Below are 21,558 nucleotides of genomic sequence, written 5' to 3' on the forward strand. Positions count from 1 at the left end.
TCTTAAGTGAGAACTTAGCAATGTTTGTTTTTAATTCATTTGGAGAAACAAGGTACTCTCTACTGAGTAATGTTGGTGGTGTCTTCTCTTTGTGGATCAGGTGGTTTATCATCGTGCAGTTATGGCTGTGGGGTCTCTCACTATTAATGAAGAGCGCTCTGAAGTGGTTGACTTCTCAGTGCCATTTGTTGAGACTGGGATTAGTGTCATGGTGTCACGGAGCAATGGCACAGTTTCACCATCTGCTTTTCTAGGTATGATTCTCTAACCCCTCCAGATCATTTAATTGCATTTCTGTAGAGTGGGATAACTGTTTGTTAAGCTAAATAGTATATTGACATGTTCCATCAATTTTTGAGTTATGCGTTAAGAAGTTTGCATGGTATTGACAAACTTGATTAATGTGGTTATTGGCACATGGATGCTGTTGGATTCATATGAAGTAATGGGAAACCAAATGACAATGATTTCCTTAAGAAAAGCTGCATTACACACTAATATATGCTTGTTTAGCCCATAATAAATTGTTGGTTTTTTTTTTTTTTTTTTTGTTTGTTTGTTTTTTTAACAGTCATATTTATGAAATGATTTTAAAACCCCTTGTAGGAAAGTGTAGAAGAGAAGACTTTGTTATGACTAGAATAGATCTGACAGCTAAACTGGCAACAGATATGTCTGGCTTCTGAAAGCCATACTACTACTTTGTTCTGACAGATTTCCTCATATCTGTTATTTCTGTTGTGGGTGTCCCCTGCGTGTAAAAATTATATCAGTGTTAAAACATCTTCATATATTACTACAATTCAAATATACTACTTCCTGTAGAGATTTTATTCAAATTTTATTCAAGCGAAGTAAGGAAAAACCTAAATCCAGATTTCTATATGTTTAAGAGAGAGTGAGTTTATAGTTGAGGCCACATGTCCATTTTGGAAGAACTGATAGAATAGGAAATCTATGAACCTGTTTTTTGTGTGTTTTGTGTTTTGGTGTAGTTTTTTTTTAATGTATTGTGCGTGTGTATTTATTTTGTTTTTTTTGGTGTGTGAGGGTAAAACTTGAAGTTAGTGGAGTAATCCATCCTTTTCATTGCTCAGTGTTCTCCATTGCCAATCTTCTGAACTGTACACTAAGGCATATACTAACCTTTTTTTTTTTACTCTATTGAAAGATCTTATGAAACCAGCTGCTTACTGGGGGATGTTCTTTCTGTCCTTTGAGAATCAAATAAAAATCCTGAATGCATAATTCGATCTGTAATATCACAGGAAGATCAACTTTATTATTCAATTGATTTTGTACTTGTTCAAACTTACTACTTGTTATTATAAATAGCTTTTTATTTTGCTGTTGCTTCTTTTAATCCTGCGTCTCATTACCAATCTGCTTAAATTATTAAAGAGCATTCTGCCTAAACTGTTGTTTATAGCTTTCTGTTTCAAATCGACTTGCTTTGCTCTTTGCCTTAGTTAAATTTTGACAAATTACCATTGGTGTTTCTACAGCGTTGCTTTTGATAAGAGTTTCATTAGGCTTGCTTACTTCTTTGAGGATGATGTCAATATTGAATGATAATTTTATGTGAATTCCAATTAATTCCAATTAGTATATGAATTCATAGAATATTTCTTAGTAAGTGTATTTGGGTCTACCTATTGGTTTCTGAAAGGATTGCTCTCTTCCTTTTAAGCATTGTTATTTTGCTAACTCGGTATTCTCTTCCAAACAAATTTCTGTAATAATTGAAAGAATTTAACAATCTGTCTTTACAATATAATAAATGAAATACATTTCCTAAAATAGGAAAGAGAACAGTATGGTTTAATAATTCCCTGTTTTGTCTTAATAGTTCACATCCAAAAAATTTTCAAATGTTAAATTCAAAGAATGAAGAAGTTTGGATAGAAGAACACCTTGAGCTTCCAAAAAAAGCAAAGCATGGGTGCAGATTCATTTGTTGTCACATCCTGTGCTTCTTGGTTCTGTTCTAGTCTGGACATTTCTTTCTCACACTTCCAGTATTTACTAAAATTAGTATATTATATACTCCAAATAAATTGACCGAATAAAGAGATTACTTTGACTTACAAAACCTTTATTGCCTGCATCATTATACCATAATGACTAAAAAAGGAACTTCTTAAATGACAGAGAATTTTTGTTTAGGCAAAGGTGTTATTGATGATATTTAAGAGCGCTGTGTTATCACATGGCGTTAACAATCCCTTCAGAAAGTTGGTGCTTATTCTGTACTTGAAACTGCTTTTAGTTTTCCGTTCTAAACTACTTTAACTTAATCATGTTTTTTTCTCTTCATCTGACGTTTAGTTTTCCATAGAAAGCTTTTGATTTCAGAAATTTGCTCCCAGATGAGCGCAAGACTTGCAAAAGGATGTGTTTGCTATTGGTAGAAACAACATCTTCATTAGAGGTAGATAAAAGTGAACAGAAGGAAAAAAAATCCGAAACATAAGATTTGCTTTGGATGGAAACATTTGGCTCTTTTCCCTAATGCTTTCTGTTGGATAGAAAATGAGAGAGGTGTACTTCTCTGAAACACCAAACGTCTTATGTGTATGCTTAATTGCTCTTGCTCTGCAGAAATACAGTCATAATGATGGGACCGTTCTGTTGATAAAAGCATACACCATTGGATAAACAGAAATGAGTTGTAAACAGAATAAGCAGCGAGTTAAGCTAAGAATTTGCCACTCAGTGTCAGTTAAGGCTTTGTTGAAGAAGTGAAGTACACAGCTTTTGTATTTGAGTTTCAACTTACATATGTGATTTTGAATACGTGAAGATTGCATATAACAATGGCAGTTCCTTGTATACTGCTGCTTGTTTATCTGCTAGCATTTTGGTTGAAACAGCTAATTTAAAGAAAGCCAGTGGGCTTGCCTAGCCCTAAGACACTGGAATTCTTGTGATGTGACTGGTTTAATGAACTGTTTCTGTTTCTCTTGTCTCTTTTGATGCAGAGCCTTTTAGTGCTTCTGTCTGGGTGATGATGTTTGTGATGCTTCTCATTGTGTCCGCCATGGCTGTATTTATATTTGAGTACTTCAGTCCTGTAGGATATAACAGGAACCTAGCACAAGGAAGAGGTAAGCTTTGCATTTTACACAACCCTAGAGCCGTCAGAAGAGTATTCATGTATTTACAATCTCTTGCCCTCCATCTTTTAAAATAAACATATCATAAAGCAGTAAAAGCAGTCATGAAGCTTTTCATTTAAAATGTGATTTTGTGGCGGGGTTACATTCTAATTCATTGCAATAAAGACGTGGAATGGTGTTATTAAAAGCAGTTGTATTCAGGCAATGTTTGGTTAGTATACTGTATCAGCTGAATTGTCAGCTTAAAAGAACATTGGAATAAACTCTACGGACTCCTGACTTATGATTTCAGAGATAGTTCAGAGATAATGATCTAAAATGATGTAATTTGTTGTGCAAGCTGGAAAAGTAGCTGTTCGCTTGTATATAGTTTTATATAGTCCCTATAAAAATGTATAGTTCTCTTGTGTTTAACTCAGCCTTGAAATGAGCCCAGTGGCAAGAGAGCATAATTTCTTACTGTGTTGCATCCTTGGCTATAGAAAGTTAATTTTTAAAATATACTGGCAAAACAAATTAGATACAGAACATGACTTTCTTGATGAAAGATGCAGTTGTATAATATTAGCACTGGCCTGAGAATGAGAATTTCATGTACTGTGGTAGCCTCATCCTCCCCTTTCTTCACTTTCAGTTCAGAATGTGGACTGTTTTTAATATCTAAATCATTGCCACTTCACTTTATAGCATGCAATCTCCCAGTTTGGTGAGTGTAACCAGACTGTGACCAGCTAATGGCTTCTTCCTGTTTGTGATTGATTTGCTTCTTGAACAAGGAGTTTACTGTCATATTCAGATGATGTTATCATTTCAATAAGATGGTACATTTGTAACCTATGTCCAAAATAAACACTGTGTTTAGGAAGGGGAAATTAAAGGTTTGTAGAGACACTGGGGATCTGCAGGCTGGGTTGTTCTTTTCTCTGTCACCTCGTGTGCCAGAATTGATTATATAGTGGCTAGAAATTCATAGTGTAGCACTGCACCATTCTAATGGCTCCTAGAGGCTTGCCACAAATCCAGTTGCCATTCGTTTGAAACATGGAGAGCTTAAAATCAATGGGAGTCTTTAAGTATATTACTCCCTTTCCTACCTGTTTTCATCAGGCAGAAGCTCAATGGCACTACACTCTTCAGAAACATAAAAAAAAAACTTTAGACTGCTTTCTTCACATATACTTTCCTTACCATTTCTGCTCAGAAAATACATCTGTTCAACAGCTCAATTTTAAATCGCCCTATAAGGTAGTTTTACAAACCAATGGCTGGCTCCATTACGTTCATTTTACTGCAGTCTAACTTAGCAGTGCAGCAAAAAGAGGATAATCTAAGAAGTGCTTAACTGTATCATGAAAGTTTGCTCTATAATACATTTCTTCTGAAATGATGACATGGACTGAGTACACCCACATTGAGCTTTATTTGTTTAATAATAATTAAATTATTGGAGCTGTCTGCATTGTACTAATCTAAAGCTGGTTATGAGGATAGAAAAGTGGACAAATATTTTTCTAACATTTATGGACATATGTGTAATTACAATGCAGAATACCAATGCTAAATCCTGTGATTCCATTGGGAGGACTATAAATATTTATTAAAATATGTTAACCATGTCTTCATTAGTACATTTTGTTACGCGGGGTATCTTACCACAATTTAATATAATTGCAACTAAAACTATTACTCTTTGCAATCATAGATCCCCATGGACCATCCTTCACCATTGGAAAGGCAGTATGGTTACTCTGGGGCTTGGTATTCAACAACTCCGTGCCTGTGCAAAACCCCAAAGGGACAACCAGTAAAATTATGGTGTCAGTTTGGGCCTTCTTTGCTGTCATTTTCCTGGCTAGTTATACTGCCAACTTAGCTGCATTTATGATTCAAGAGGAGTTTGTTGACCAAGTGACTGGACTGAGTGATAAAAAGGTAGGTCGTCTGCCTTAAAAGACATTAATGTCTATTCTTCATAATCCATCTACAAATTTGTACTTTGTATTAAAAAAAACTCTGAGCAAGATAATCAGTTGGAACTGTATTATTTTTTTCTGAGTTAAAAACTCAAAGCATGAAAATATCTGACCGATTTCAAAGTCTTTGTATTGCCTTTTCAAAAGTAACTGCATTAATTAAAAGTACATTAATTTTGTGATGGAAATCAAGTCTTATTAGACTAAATGTGATGCCTCACCACTCCATAAAAGCTTGAAAAAAAGCAGATAAATCAGCTTGAATGCGTAGAAAGCATGTGAAATGATTTAAACATCTCTGTGTAGAATGTTAATAGTTCATTAATTGACAAAATATTCATAAAACCAGTAACCATCCAGTTATTATCTGAAAAAAAAAAATGTCAATGCTCTTGGAAAAAAAGTCTTCTTGATTTTCATATAGTGTGGATGAAAGTCCAGATTTAGAGTGACACTAGCATAGGGAAAGAGAAACATTAACAATCCGTATAAGTTTGCTGTAGACATTTCAATATTTTCTGGTATAAAATGGGAAGAGTAAAGTTGAGATATTACCTGGAATAAGCCACATATTATTGAATGTGGAAGTGACTTTCTTGGATTCGAGAATTTTTGTGAGACTTTGATTTTGCAGTGGAGAATTGCAGATAAGTTGTAGATAAATGACAGCTCATTTAAGCTCTCCTAAAGTTTTACACAAATTGACAACTTTTTCATATTTTTCTAACTTGACTGAATTTTCTTCTGCTGAAAGTATATACAGGCTCTTTGAACTTGAATTTTTCATCAATTGTCTTATAAACCAGAGACCTAGCAATTATTTATTTGTTGTTTTATTTCTGTGACTGTTTTTTAGTACAACTGCACAGGGGGTTGAAGTCAATTTACAAAATTATTGTTGTGAAGGATATGCACAAAGCACATAAAGGGCACACCATTTTCAAGTTTCTGCCCAGTTGTCTTAAAATGAAACTAAATAGTGACATTGAGAAGTAACGTTTCAACAGAGTGTAGCAGAAGGGAGAAGTTCACAACGGATTTATTTCAAAGGACAGAAAATAAAAAAAAAATTGTTATTAAAAAGAAACAGTTCAGATGACTCACATCTGTTTACTGATTTAATGGTTCTCGATGACTGGCCTTTGAGTGATCTGAGTTATCAAAGCATGACTTGCAATCATGGCTAGGGTGAAAAACAGATAAAAGGAAACAAACAAAAACTTTGGAAAAACAAGCAAAACTCTTGAAAGAGTCTGAATAGAAACACCTCTATTTAAAGATAATATATTTAGTAAGAGATAGCTAAAAGATTTTCTCCTCTTGCAGATTAAAAAGATAGATTTAAAACTGGTTTTGCTGAACACAACAACATGCTGCTTACGGATTTAAGACCTCTTGATGAAACTATCGTCCTTCATAATGTCGCTAATAAACTTCTGAGTGCTGTGTCATCTGCGTGTCACCCAGAAATACATGGCACAGCATGTACTGGAGTTACTGGGGGTGGGTGTTCATAAACTCAAATGATTTAGAGGATGAGAGGAAAATTATATTTTGACATCTTTGTATATGTAAAAGATTTCTAAAAGCTTTGTGTTCATAAAAAGGTACAGAAAACGAGTCCAAAAGCATCCATTGAAGCTGGCTCTCATAGCACTTCCTACTTTTAAGGCCATTTATACCTTTTCATCTGAAGAGAGACAAAATCATTAAGAGAAAGTAGGAAGCATTGGACAGAACTGTCTTGCAAAGCCTTCATCTGCTGTGGTTCCTCCAAAATGCCCCATGTGCACGTGGTCATGGAGATGCTCTTCCACCTTAATAAGGAGCCTTCATGATGCCGTTTACAGATTCCTTAATTTTTAGGATTCACAATGTTATCTTTACTTTTTTTGTGCGGTAAGACAGCACAAGATCTCTAGTTACTTAGAGAGATCCTTGTGTCATAACAGAGCAGAGTGAGATCAAGAGGCAGTATGGCTGATGAAATAGTAGGGCGACCCTTTTACCCCAGTCCATCTCTTCACTTTGATGTTATACCCTTCGGTGACTTTTGAGACTTGTTGGATGTAGATACTGAATGGTGATTATAATAATTTGAAGTTACTTAACACAGCAGCTATATTTTTCGAAGACCAGAAAGCAAATTGTTGGAATAAATCAGAATTCAAATGTAGGTTATTTTTTTCCTATCTCTGTCTATGACTTCCACTAAAATCTCTGTTAGCAGAGGGAGAATATTTATTATTTTCTACTATTTTAATAAGTTTTCTGCTGGTCCTTAAAATACTCCTGAAAAAACCAAAAACTAGCTACTGCTATGAATAGTAACGTTTTCAGACAGACGTGCATATCATCAAATTAAGTCAATATTAAACGTTTGTGAAAGATCACTTTACTACCTAATGAAATTGTCAGTTTTATTTAGGCATATAGCAAAACAAACTAAAAGCACTAGGACTGTTTTTCCTAAGTTTGGGCATCCTTTTGGAGTTCCTATATCAGTAGGATTGGGGTTTGGTTACCATGTGCTACAGATGGAGCAGTAGGCAGAGCATGGAGAATGAATTGTTTTGTCTTCTGAATAATAGTTGATCTCTCTGCAGTTATGATTCAAGCAGGGGGCTTGTGCATTAAATTTAAGGATTTTATTACCAACTTTAAAAGAAAAAATTAACATTTCAGAAAATGTCTAGGAAGAAAATTGCTTCCTAGCAGACATGATACATTTTAATTCCCACCATGGGGTTTTAGGGAAAATGAGTACATCTATAGATTCAGTGCTTTTTTCTTTCTTTTATGCCTACCACACCACGCAGATCTCTGCTGAATCATAGAGCCTAGGACATGTCAGTTCTCTAAATGTGTTTAAAATTACTGATTAGAGATCTATGCATCTTAGATAAGAGTACAACGTTAGTAAAAATGTTTTAAACTCTTTTCCCATTTACACGTAATCCATGAGCAGGCAGTAGCACCACGCAGTTACTTCCACAGAAATATCTCATTACTGTTCAGTGTTTTTGGTTAAGTGCCTTGTGGCAAGAAATTCCAGTCAGTGGAGGATGTTTGAAACTATTTATTTCTGAATTTTCTGCATGTGAATTCCATATACAAATTCTTTAATCAGTTGAATTACTTGTTATCCTTATGATGTTAGAATGAACTAGCACTTTTTATTAATCTCTGCTTTCCTGCAGAAATATTGTTATTTGAGTGTTCAATTTAGGATGGAAAACTCCAACCATTCCTGTGGGAGGAAACTGGTGCCAACAACTTTAACCCACCTGAATGTTCTTGAAAAGTGAGACTATTCAAACCAAAACTCCATTTGTAAATCACCAAGGTGCTCCACTATGATCTTCCTGTTCCCAAATCCCTCGTGTTATACCCCAGGATTAGGAACCAAGCTTGCAAAATGCTCACTACCTTCCATAAATACCAATCGTGTCAACAGCAGCAATTTTTACAGGTCTTAAAATTGATGTCAATTTTTGATTTTTTTTTTTCTTTCTCATCCGGTTTTATTAATTGGGAAATTCAAATCAGATATTAGGAGTTATTGGAAGGCATCTCATTGTTTCAGGGACTAATTATCTGAACATTTAAATAAAGATAATAGCAGACTACAGCTGTATCAGTAGAATCTCTGGACATAAATTTAAAAGCAGGATTTGCCTCAGTGCCACATAGTGAACACAAAAATGAGAGAACAAATATAGTCTAAGAACCATGACTGGTATATAGTGTAATTTTAGTGCGTAGGTCAATTAGTATGTGCAAGGTAGTAGCAAAGTAATAATTTAAACAGTAAAGCTGTGAAATGGGAAAATGAGAAAAGTAAGACATTCGTTAGCTAGATGAATAGAGAAAAACAAAGTTCATTTCTTTATGCTTTGTCAAAATATGCTTAATTAAAATGAAGCATTTAATTGTAGTTCTTTAACAGGAAAATATTGTTGCAGCCATAATTTCACAATCAGGGTTTGATGGAATGGAAAATACTCCCACTTTTTGTATAACTCTGTTTGTATTCTCTTTCCAAATTGGCACTGGATACTGAAAATTCTTAATGCCCTGAGACCAAACTTCAAAAAGAGGAGTATTACATACGTAGCCCAAAGGAAGCAGCAACTGTATAAATATTAGCTTCTCTTGCAGCACAGGATTTGTAGATTGCTCTTTAACTTCAGCAGCAAAAACAGAGTGCATTTTACCATGGAATTTATGGGTGACTGCTTTTATCAGTGCTCAATTGAATTCCCTTACTAGTCAATAGTTCCTCTAATCTGAATGGCATTTCAAAATTTATTTCTTAGAGAAACATTTTAACTTAATTCTAAAGTATCATATGGTGCTTAATGGGAGATATTGAAAAGTCATGTACATAATTTTCAGGTCTAGTAGCAAGTGTTGGAGTGAGATTATCTTACACTTGTGTGTGCCCTGAGCTATTGTTAATCCTGTTGAGTAGTCTCTGGCTTGCCTATTTGTGCTGATGCAATAGTGATAAGAGAAGGTAAAACCGTAGAATAATATCTATTTACCCCTAAGCAAATGGTATGTAGGAATAAACCGTATCTAGGATTATAGGTGTGAAAGCTCCAGAGACATTTTGCATATCAAGTGATATAGCTGCTGAAGCCTTGAGGAAGATGCAAGAACTGTTCTTCCCCCTGAATCACAGGGGTAAGAGGGAAGTCAGCCCTCACGCTTTCCCTGCCTGCGCACCGCATCACCTCTGGAACGGTGTGTTAGGCTCTGTTTGGGGTGTGAAAATGATCCTTTTCCCTCGGCAACCCACTATGTCTCCGCTGAGATGAAGGTGTGAAATGACTATCAACTATGATTGTTATATACCAGAGTGTCTGCCTGGAATTTGGGTTCTCTAAGGACACATTGGCAGATGGGGAACATCTTCCAGAATCTCTCTGTTCCAGTTTCTGTAGTTCTTCCATATCGCAATGCACAGAAGAAAGTCTTATCAAAGTGGCACATCTGAGCTGTTTTTAATTTGCATGTAGATGTTTCTGTGTAGTTCACCCAGTGTGAAGACAGTTTCTGATATAATAGAGCTGAGTGTGAACCCCATGCATTTGCCTAGAATAAATTTGAGGCAGCCTATGCAAGATTTTTATTTTCTACCTGAAATTACCCTGGTAGTTATTTCTTGCTTAAGTTACATCTCCATAGGTACCTATTTTGAGTGCCTGAAAGATCCTGATTTTCCTTTTTTCTCTGTAGTTTCAAAGACCACATGATTATTCACCTCCTTTTCGATTTGGAACTGTCCCAAATGGCAGCACAGAAAGGAATATCAGAAACAACTATCCTGATATGCACCTCTACATGACAAAATATAATCAAAAAGGAGTTGAAGATGCCTTGGTCAGCTTGAAAACTGGGTAAGCTTCTTCCATGGGTTTTAAAGGAATATGTAGACCACAAAAACTGAAAAATATTGATCTGTAGCTACTGTGATACTGAACAGTGATCTCAGGCATTGTGTGTAATTCATGGCTTTTTTTTTTTCTTCCAACCACATTGTACTGATTTCAGAAAGGAAAATGAGTATCCATGAGTTGTAAGACTACTTTTAAATTGCGTGGATGCTTTGATGTCCAATATACTATAGATTCAAAGTGCAAAAAAAGTATTACTCTAAATAGAGGGGATACAGCAACACCTGCATTTGGGATTGAGCTCAAAACAGATGATTATTTGTCCAGACCTGGTGTATCTTTTCAGGACTATTCCATAGGAATGTGTTTTCAGACGGCACATTCTGACTAAGCTTGTTTTTCTGCTGAGTGTGCAACAACCTGAGATTTCTTTTCATCTTTCCATCCTTTCTGTCATTCTTTGGCCCCATATATTTGCTGTCAGATCTGAAGTGTTGGCTTTGATCTCCACATGATGAGACCGGACGATACAGTCTCATATATAATCTCATCTTGCTTCTGATAATGTTGGCAAACCAGCCCACTCTACTTGGCTGGTCAAGAAGACTGAATTTCCATTTTAATTCTGAAAAGGTTTGAATGCAACTCACTGCTTGTGTCTGAATGAGAGGAGTGTGTTAGCTTTGGTAATCTTTTCTAAACATACAGGCTTGATAATAGCCTGTGTATTTCTTTTAATAATACTGGATTAAAGATTTTATCAAGATACATTTATATTGTGTTTTTTTTTAAATGACAAGACTAAGTTGCCAATAGCAGATTAAGTACATCTGCTCCCATGACTGCTTGGTGGCTCAACTATTATTTACAGTGAGCACAGGAAACATTTCTTCCTGTACTAAATTAGCTGTTACTTTTGGTCCTTACTGTGGGAACTGTCTGTTCTTTTAATTTCTACTCTCCTTCCCCCAAACATGTTGTAGATTGTAATATATTTCTTCTGTGGAAGGAAAAAAAAAAAAGTTGAACTCACTAAACCTTTCTGAGGTACTCTTCCTTAAAAAGTTATCCTTTCTATGGATTTCTTTTCCACAGTCTCCATGTAACCAACTGGACTCCTTATATCGTCATTTCTATAGGTGTTCTCAAATGGCATTTCTCAAGCAGTTTGTTCTATCTAAGATAAACAGTAACTTAAGGTGCACTTGACCTCACCCAAGATACTCCAAACTGGGGACAGAGTCAAGCCCACGCAAATTTTATTTCCTAGGAGACATCTGCAGTGTGCACTGTATATACTGAGCTGAATGCTACTGCTCCTGCTGTGAGTTTTTGAATAGGCAGCTCTCCCTAAATTCAACCATTCCTTGAGCTCATTTAGGGGGATGGTTTATTTATGGGATATACGTTCCTTGTACTTTTCATCTGTCATTTGTGGTACTGAAAACCCTGAAAAGCCACTTTTAGCTTTAAAATAAGGCCACCTAAGAGACACTGAAGCAGGAAAGGGGGGAGCTGCCTGGCTGCAGGGAGTTCAGGACATTCACTAAAACTGGGGCTGGCTGCTCCTCTGCCAGCTGCTGCTCTTCCTCAAATGCTTTAGTGCTTTTGACAGTATAAGCTATCCATGTATTTCTATTTAATAAGATTTTATTTCAACTGGAGTCTCTTCCCTCTTCTAAGTAACTTAGAGCAGGCACCCCCAGGTGCCTACCTTGCTCCCTCTGGCTGACATTTCTCTAGCAAGTAGTGCCCATAAGCTGCCATGTGTGGTATTTTCACAGAATCACAGGACGGCCAGGGTTGGAAGGGACCTCAAGGATCATGAAGCTCCAACCTCCCCATTTAATACTAGACCAGGCTGCCCAGGGCCCCATCCAATCTGGCACTGAACGCCTCTAGGGATGAGTTTTCTGGATCATTGTAAGCAACTCTTAGATACTTGCTGCACTCCTTTATATTTTGTCTGATAGAACCTACAGGAGGATTAAACAGCGCACTGACAGATGCTGGGAAGTGTCAGTTTGGGTGAGTTTATATCACAATTTTGGACATTTCAGCAGGAGAGTGGTGTCAAATGTGCTTACATATTTCCCTCCTTCAGTCTCTGCCACGCAGGAACTGTAGAAATCCCCAGTGAATGTGGTAGCTGTGGGCAATAAGCTTAGTTACAGATCAGACAGCATGACTTTATATTTTTTTTTCACCTTTTGGTGTCCAAACCAATCTGTTTGCGTGATCATCCTGTCACTTGCACCTTTGTCCCACCTGGATTTTCCATTTTGCCAAGAAATTTGGTGAGGATGTGATGGCAGTTCCTATGGCTGACACCTCAGCTCTGCGGAGCTAAAAGTGAAAACGATGAGCCTGTATAAAAGGAGACTGTAATAGTTTGCATTCCCTGTTCAAGAAAAGTCATGAAAAGACATGTCAGAATATCACAACTGCCTGCCTCTTCTCTTTGTCCAGGCTTATATTCTTCAAAAACAGCATTTCCCCCTTTTCTTTCTCAGCATACATAGCTGTTTCCTCCTTTTTGACATTTCCCCAACTTCTGCCTTTCCCCATCATGATTTTTTTTATCAGATTGCAGATTGTTTCATGCTTTCATGTGAAGTTTGCCTTCATCCTTCTCTACGTTAGATCAAGCTGACTTTTTCCCTACTTCACTTGAGCCTATGAGTGTGAATACTTTGTGCCCCAAGGAGCCATATCACTACTGCTCTTCTGAGGATGACATCTCTCCTTTCACAAACTGCTTCTTTTTCCCAACAAATACACGTTTTTTGTTCTCTTCTTCAGTATGTATGAGTTCTGATTACTGCTATTTCATTTGTCATCTTTATCTCTTGTCAGAGCTATCCTTTTGTCTGTTTTTCTCTTTTCATCAGCATCATTGGTAGCATACAAAAAGCAATTTTTCTTCCATATCATACAGCCTGCTGCTTCTGCACAGCTTATTGAAGATGAACTATTTGGTAATTATAGAGTCATAGACCACAGACCTGGTAAGGACTTGCAAAGATTGTTTGCTTGATGTTGTCTGCTGCAAGTCAAAATAAACAGTGCCTGTATTCCTCTGGAAGAATTCCGTATCTGTTGTAATCCTTTGCTGTGGATTGTATCTACTCAGAGCTGTTGAGTTTGCATGTAGCACTTCCCCATGTATGAGTGTTCTGCTGCTATAAAACTCTCAAGGGAAATGCAATGGCCATATGCTCAAAGTAATTTCAGTGTTCTCACCCTTGCCTTGGCACATTGACACTGGTGCACTAGAATTTAACTGCTAATGGCTGAAATGACAAAATTTCATTGGTAGATTATTTTCCTATGGTAGAGATAAAATGGGAAGCTTTCATTGTCTGTTTCCCAACGCTGATGAATCCATCTAATTTTTTCTTTATTTCCTTAGTTCTCCTGGAACTTAGACTGCAGCGTATATCTTGTTTCAAGCAAAGTGATGGCCTCTAACTGGGGCTGTGTTCTGAGAGCATATCGATGTGGTGAGGACTTTATTTCAGCTTCGCTGCAAAAAGCTGTCAATATAACTCGTTTCAGGAAAATTGCAGTAATGAATCCCTTGTGTTCCATGGGCAGGCAATCTCTTGCTATACAGCTGCAGACCCCTTCGCTGTCGTTAATGTTTTTCAGTTTTTATTTGCGGCCACAGCTGTGACTATATACTCAAGGATTTGATGCTAAAGTTTCTTTAGGTTTCCATCTGCCTTCCTGTTAATGACTGCAATGTTTGCTGATTTATATAATCAAGGTTAGTGCCTCATTCCCTCGTTGTCTGTGGCAAACTGGCAGTAACACAAAGCTTTTTATAAAGAATGCCATGGTGACAGCAATTCTGCAGGGTTCTTGGCAGGTATGGCCTTACATACAGAGGATTATCAAACTTGAACAGTCCAAAGAAGATATTTCTGACCTGCAGATGTGCCCTGAGCTGTTAGCTGCTTTGATAGGAACAGATGAGTTGTCTGTTCCATTCCTCAACATTTCTAATGACATCGTTATGATGATGCTAGAAGAAACACCTGAAAGCAGCTAATCCAACAGTGTGAGTGGCACGAGAAGTTATTCCCCTAACTCCTACAAACATTCTCATCTGAAAACAGCAATTTTTAACAATTTTTTTTTAAGCATGCACTGTTTCTAAGCAGAGAAAGCGCAAGAGAAAACCCCGGAAGGCTCTGATGTCCTTTTAACCCTCAGTCCCTAAGCTTATTGGCCCGAATTGGATTTTTGTTGTGTTTATAATGCTTATAAATCGTGTCCAGTTCACAGCTCTGCACACTGTTCTTCACTGAACAGATACAGGCTGGTCAGAGGCTGTGCTGGCAGCTTCCACAGTGTGTTTCAGGCACAACCAGGAGGCAAACATCTCCGTTTCTGTCAGCTGGAACACAATTCAGATTGTGCCCAGCAGATCTTTCTCTTAACTGCATCTGACAATTAAAGTGGCGGTGTACCTAAAATAAAACTAATTTTAAAAAACCTTGTCTTTTGGACAGCCAGCTGATGTCTTCACTTGGATACAAGCCCAAGTTTTTTTTCCCCATTGTTTTCAATTTATTTTGCAGAAGAAATTGTTATCAATTTTTCATCAAAGGAAAAACTTTCTAGTTTTTATTCTCTCTGTTTCTTTTCACCTAAAAGGAGGAGTAAAGCGATGAGAGAAATTACCGATTTGAGAGAAAAGTTGTATCTGTGAATTTTTGATAAAAAGCACGAGTTCTTCAACATTCTTGTGGGCAATAATAACAGCTTGCAACCGGAACTCAAAGAAATGCTCAGCTGACATAAATTTTTAAACTTTTAATCTAGTGACTGAATATTTTCTGACTGGATCTGATTGACAACACCTTACAGTATTTGCAATTGAGACTCTTCACACTTTTCTTTGACTTTTAAAATTACTACAGATATAGCAATTCTTTTACCTAATTTTGGAGAAATTACTAAATGTGGTTGAGTTGGAGGAAAAAAAGGAAAGGTCAGTTGTTGAAAAGTCAAAATATATAGTAGTCTGGTAGGACCTAATGTGCTGTTCCAGAGGACTCCAGGGGCTGAGGTTGGTTCTTACAGGTTTGAATGGAGAGGAAAACAATAAAATTGGAATTTAGATGGTTATTAGGATCTGAGAAAGCACTCACTGAAATTTCTGTGGAAACTCATACCCCAGTGGTTTCATGTTATCTATAAACAGAATCTGAAAACATAATGCCCTGTAAAGCTGGGTCACATCATCAGGATCTTCTTCATGGCTGTAAGATAAATGTTGATTCCTAACAGCTTATCCAGAACAACTTGCCTCTAGGAAAAATGTGGTTTATAGTCATTTATTTCTAGTTCCATTATTCAGTACCTGAATGCTTTTTTGATTTATTTTTTTATTTTAAAAAGATTACTCTCTGTGTCTGTATTGCTTTTTTCTTAGGTAATGCAATTATCTACCTAATGTCTTTAATATTTAAAAGACCCTGGAAATGAATGAACAGGTGAAAGGAACTATATTCCACCTAACCCCTCTTCTTTTGAGAGGAAGCTATTCTAAGTTTTAATACTCTTTTGATTTGGGAATGAGATCAGGTGCTTGGTGAAATGTGCTGAATTCATCCTTCATTATGCTATTGTAACTGGGACAAAACCTTTAATCTAAAAATATATTCCCCCTACTTGACTTTTCAAATTTTGTGTTTTTATAAACTGCTGCTTTGCAAGCATTTCATTGCTTGGCTACTGTGACCTGAAATGGGACACAATATTCCACTGCTGTAAGTACTCATACAGGCATGCATCATTTTCCATTCTTTTGTTACTGAGGGAAATGCTACAGGAACAAGGAAGGCAGGTGGGCAGAGGATGGGGAACACAAACTCCTGTGAGCCTGCTCAGGTAACTACAGGCATGTTGTGCTGGCAGGTTCACAGCCTGAGATTCCCTGACAGAATCCCTGAGGCAGAGCCCCTGCAATCTCTCAGGTTGTGCAGCATGATGTTAATGTCTTCAAGAGCCTGCTTTTCTGGGTTTTGTGCCTGTGTTTTCTGTGTGAAGATTGAAGTGAGGACAGTGAGATTCATTCCCAACTAATGAGTTCAGCATTTAAGTGGATAAAACTTTGCTAACCTGCGTTGTGGTGGGAGGTGGCTGTTAAATTAGCTCCTGTTGAATTGGTAATGTCAAGGTGTCAAAGAATCCATCCAGTGTATGTGAATTTAAGATCTGTGCAGAGCTGGTGAATGTATGCTGTAGGATAAAGTCTCTGCGGGTGATGAAGTGCCATCAGATAGCCTGAAATGCTCTTTTTTTTTGTCAAAACTGGATAGAGGAAATCATCAGTTCTTCATGCTAAAGGTTAAATATCTACTTCTCTTGCTCCAGTAATGCCAAAATGTCACGTTAGAGCACTTTTATTGAAGCCTCCTCTTCAGAGCAGCATTCCTTTCCCTGATTGTTGTGCCACTACATGGTGACCTTTTGGCAATAGACTCCTGGACACAGTTTTAGAGATGCACAAATGAGGCTGTGTCTCTCACTGTGCTCTCTTGACATACTTTCTTTTATCCCTTCAGTGGATTTAAAAATTAAAAAAAATCTGTAAATCTATCATATATTGCAACCACTGCTTTTGCAGTTGCAAAATGCACTTGCTGCCTTCCCAACAGTGGAATTTATGATCTCCAAAATATATGTTCATGTTTAATCCTGCTACGAGCTTTTTTTCCTAAAATCAAATGCTAAATGCTATTTTGCTACTTATAAATGAATCTATTTTACTGATGGTGTGATTTATTCTTAAAAGCAAAAAGCTAGAAAGTGGTGGTTTTTTGTTGTTGTTTTTTTTTTTTTGCAGAATGCTTTGAAAATGAGCTCTATATTGAAAATCATTATTAGACAAAGCTTAAATAAGTGTTCTTGGGGATGAGGAAGATGAAAGGGGAGAGTACATATGATGTTAAAACTATTGTTTTGAGGACTTACTTGTAAGTCTGATTCTTGTAACAAAAAAATAATTCTAAATATTGACCTTAAAAAGGATAGGACTGGAGCCTTAGTGAACAGGTATCACACTCTCTTTGTAATAAACTTTCCAGAATAAACCAGAAGGTGCACATTTAGGTTAAAAGACACTTCATCAAAAATAATGTAAAAAAAATCACAGAGAAACAGGTGTCTACAGCAAAATGCAGTGCACACTAACTGCTGTGAATCATATATTCTATGCATTCTGTTTTTATGTAAGTAAAACCTGTGTTAGTAACTATACGCAGATTTTCTGTGGCCATGAAAAGAACGTATTTGGAGTATTAAAAAACATAAGGAAATGAGAGTGAAAAAAAATCGATTCTAAAGTTAATGTCCTAAATCTGACAAGTAAACCCTCCTGTTTTAGCAGGAAATTAATTTTACTGAAGATATTGTATGTTTGGATTTACTATTTTTTGCATTATTTAAAAGCTGGAAAGTGACTTCAGTCTTGCTTCAATTCCACTGATTCTCAATGCAAACACAGTATTATTTGTTCCACAGACTTCTGTGAATGACAGTAAAGAACAATGAAGAAAAATCAGGACTGCATAAAAGCATCCATCTCATTTTCTGCATACTGCAACACAGGTCGTAGTAGGACACAAAGTAATTGAAAGAGGTTGATTTCTGGTGTGCTTGATTACTGCTCTGTGTCTGCAGAACTACTGAACAGATTGTCATTTTAGATTATTCCATTTTCTTTCCATCAGAAAAACAAAATCCCTGAAGGATCGTGTAGTTGGCTAAGGAAGCAAAATAACATTTTCCAAATGAATGATACTTTTCTTCTTGAGGAAGAAGCCGTAACTAATAAAGAGGCATTTTCCTAATCCTCCTTTTCAATTTCCATCACGTGAATGTGGTGAAAAGTGTGTGCAAATGAAAAATGACTTACAGTGGAAAGCAGTTTTCAGCTTTACAGAAATTATTCTTCTGTACGTTTTCCTCTAAGTTGAATTGTCTTTGCACAGGCATTTTTTTGAATGTGTACAGCAGCACTTTAGAGAAAGGGCTTTTGCAGTCGCTATTCTGATTTTTCAACTCTTATGCTTCTTGGTGGCTTGTAAATGTTTAGGTACAAGGCTGTCTGCATTTCTTTTTCACAGATCTCCCACTTCAAATTATTGCATTCAGTAATGTTTTGGGTGATTTTAGAACTATTCCAATTCATAATTTTCTAACACCTGCTATTCTCTTATGTTGTATGAGCTAAATTTCTCCCCCCCTCCCAGTCTTCTCTGTATTTGGTGAGTAATGAAAGACGCTTGCCTTTGTAGACTTTCTTACATAAATATTCCAAACTGTTTATTTTCTCTCTTATTCAGGATTATTGCAGTGGTTCAGAGGAACTCTACAAACCTCCCAGTTGTTCTGATGAGTCATAAGACTGTAATCCCGTTCCTCCACGTTCATTAAAGAAACCTGGCATGTTTGGCTAGTCCACGGCAGCTATTAATCTTTGTTCTTGCTGCATTCCAGTTTCTATTGTTCTCTTCCATCTTTCTTCTAATTCTTAGCAGTTTATTTAAACCTACACAATGTGACAAAGCTTTTCGCCCCCTGAAGCGGCTGCACTGAAATTACAAGTTAATTGATTCATCTTTACCTGACTGAGGTTTGTGCAAGGCTCTGAGCCCTTCAGGCTTTTTGTCTTATCCTGGAGCTTATGCTCACTGCCACCTCTGCAAACAACTGGGAAAGTATCGCATTTTTCGACTTGTCTAGATTTTGCTGCCTCAGTTTTCATAAGCTCTTCTTGAGAAATATTTAAAGTTGTTTGAAAATTCTTCCAAACTCAGTGTGTCAGGAAGTCTACCTTCTCTTGATGGAAGAGGCCATTTGCCCTTACTTTGAGGGTTTCATTTGTGGCTTACTACTTGCCCACACGCCAGGGGCACATCGTGTTCTGAAGCTGTGCTTTGCAAGGAAAAGTGCTTCTGTAATCAGCACATGCTGAAGAGATAATTAAGCCTTGAGAGGTTATAAGATTTATGTTGGAAATCGAGAAAATATATTCTGAATATGAGCTTGTATTTGTAGAAAGCAAGACTTTTTCAGGGCGATCAATTATTTGATTTACAGCTCAGGCATTGGGCAGCAATGCAGAAGACTTCAGCCCTCAGCCTCCGTCAGAAAAATACCTCATGTTTTTAAATCTGTTTACATAATGGTATTTTTGTGATCTTCTAGACGGAGCAGAGAGACAGTTCCCCAAGATAAATCTGTGCATTCAGAGCCTCCCTCCTTCCCTACTGTGTACCCACTACAACGGATGCCATGCTGCATGGGGGTCTGCCCCAGCACCTCCTTCCCAGCCAGCCCACTTCTGTTGCCCTTTGCACTAGACTGCTGTATCTCTTTTACAGGCTGAGATTGTGACATACCATCTTCCAGATGCTTAAGAATTGTTTTCTCCATATTAAGTTACCCATTTTAAAGAAGGAACAGTCAGATTTTTAACATTAATGGGCTTGTGCTGAGGATTAAGTCAACTCAGTTTTAGAGAAGAATGGAAAAACAAAGGAAATGATGGCCCAGCTATTTCTTCCAGTGGCATGAGCCACCCGTTGTTTCTCCAAATTAACTACCTCACTAAATTTGATTTGATGACTTGGATGGTGACCGTGAGTGGATATCCTTGCAGGGGAGAAATAAAGTGCAGAAAGAAGTGAGAGAAACTTTGCTCTTCACTTTTCCATCGCTCCCAGAAACCTCATTCTTCTCTGATATAACAGGAGACAGATATGTTTTTTTCTCCAGTGTCAAAGTTCTGCTATCTGATCTGCAAAAGTTAGGCTACTGCATCTCTCTGTTGATTAAATATTTGAGAACAAACATTGAATTATGTGGTGTATAGAAGTGTTTCTTCTCTGTCAGTAGCCAAAATCTGATATGCCTCCATCCTGCTCTGATCTGGGAATATAAATGAAAAGCTTTATCAATGAAAAACAGCTGAAGATAAGCGACAAGTATGACTTCAAAACCTGAACAGCCGCGGAATTCACAACTGGTACAGACTGTGTATGGATATAACATAACTGCAGTTGATGCCCTTGTATATGTTTGTGCCACAGTGAATTTATTTTTACAATTCTATTTCCATGAAGACAGGTCCCAACTGTTTATAAACAGCATTCTGCCAGCCTCTGTCATTTGCATCCCTTCAGAACATTTCAGCAGCGCACCGTAGCAATGTACTGCAGCTCTTTGGAGGCAGAGCACAGTGGGCAGTGCCTGGAGCTGTGGTGCCAGGAGGGCAGATGAGTGGTGAGCCTTCCTCCCACAGCTGTGCAGCCAGCTGTGTGCTGTGTCCTCCCCCCTCCCCTGACTCTTAAGGGATGTTTAAAAGAAGTAATAACTTATTTAGTGCATAATTTAGGTGGGTTTTGAGCAAACATGCTTTTTTTTTTTTTCTTATTGCTTCCGTATTCTTCTAGTTTTTTTGTGTGTTACACATCTTAAATATTTTGGTTATGGATTTAGGGTAGTAATACAAAACATACTTAAGTTTCCTCTTTTTTCTTTTAAATATTGCTTATGAATTTCTGTAGGCCTTTGAGTTTTCTTCTGGCAAGTGACTGCCTTTCAAAATGGCTTCCTCTGCATATATGCACAATTTTATTGGCTTCATCTGTGAAACAGCCATGCCCAGTTTTACCTAACTCTTGCTTGGTAGTGCTTCTTAAAAATTATCCCTGAAAGATATCTTCTCTTTTCCTTTCCTTATTGATTTTCTGTTTCCCACTGTTTTGCTGTGTTAGCTGTATATCAGATTGTTCCATTCTTACGTTGTCGGTAGATAAGCTGAAAGACCTGAATTTTTCCACACATTCCTTTATTCCTGCTGTGTTTCAGGTACACAAATAATATATTTGGAACTTCAAATGATAAATAAATATTTCTGATAATTGTAAAGTATAATTTAATAGCTCTGTCAGATATGCTTCAATACCTTCCTCTGTTTTAGCAAGGACTTCATTTCCGCCTCATTGTTTATGTTTGGAAAGAAAAATAAAGAGTGTGTAGGGA

The 21,558-nt window shown here is 37.0% G+C and overlaps 1 protein-coding gene across 1 annotated transcript in view; it reads left to right on the forward strand.

Annotated features, from left to right (window-relative positions):
• LOC100549076 (glutamate receptor ionotropic, NMDA 2A-like) overlaps window positions 1-21,558 on the forward strand; it is a 93,670-nt gene that overhangs the window by 23,394 nt on the left and 48,718 nt on the right. Inside the window, exons 5-8 of the mRNA XM_031555775.1 lie at window positions 101-254; window positions 2,982-3,107; window positions 4,822-5,051; window positions 10,337-10,497. Coding sequence (XP_031411635.1) covers window positions 101-254; window positions 2,982-3,107; window positions 4,822-5,051; window positions 10,337-10,497 — 671 coding nt within the window. The remainder of the gene's footprint in view (window positions 1-100; window positions 255-2,981; window positions 3,108-4,821; window positions 5,052-10,336; window positions 10,498-21,558) is intronic.

Source organism: Meleagris gallopavo, chromosome 16 (genome assembly GCF_000146605.3).
Source record: "Meleagris gallopavo isolate NT-WF06-2002-E0010 breed Aviagen turkey brand Nicholas breeding stock chromosome 16, Turkey_5.1, whole genome shotgun sequence".
NCBI classification, from domain to species: Eukaryota; Metazoa; Chordata; class Aves; order Galliformes; family Phasianidae; genus Meleagris; species Meleagris gallopavo.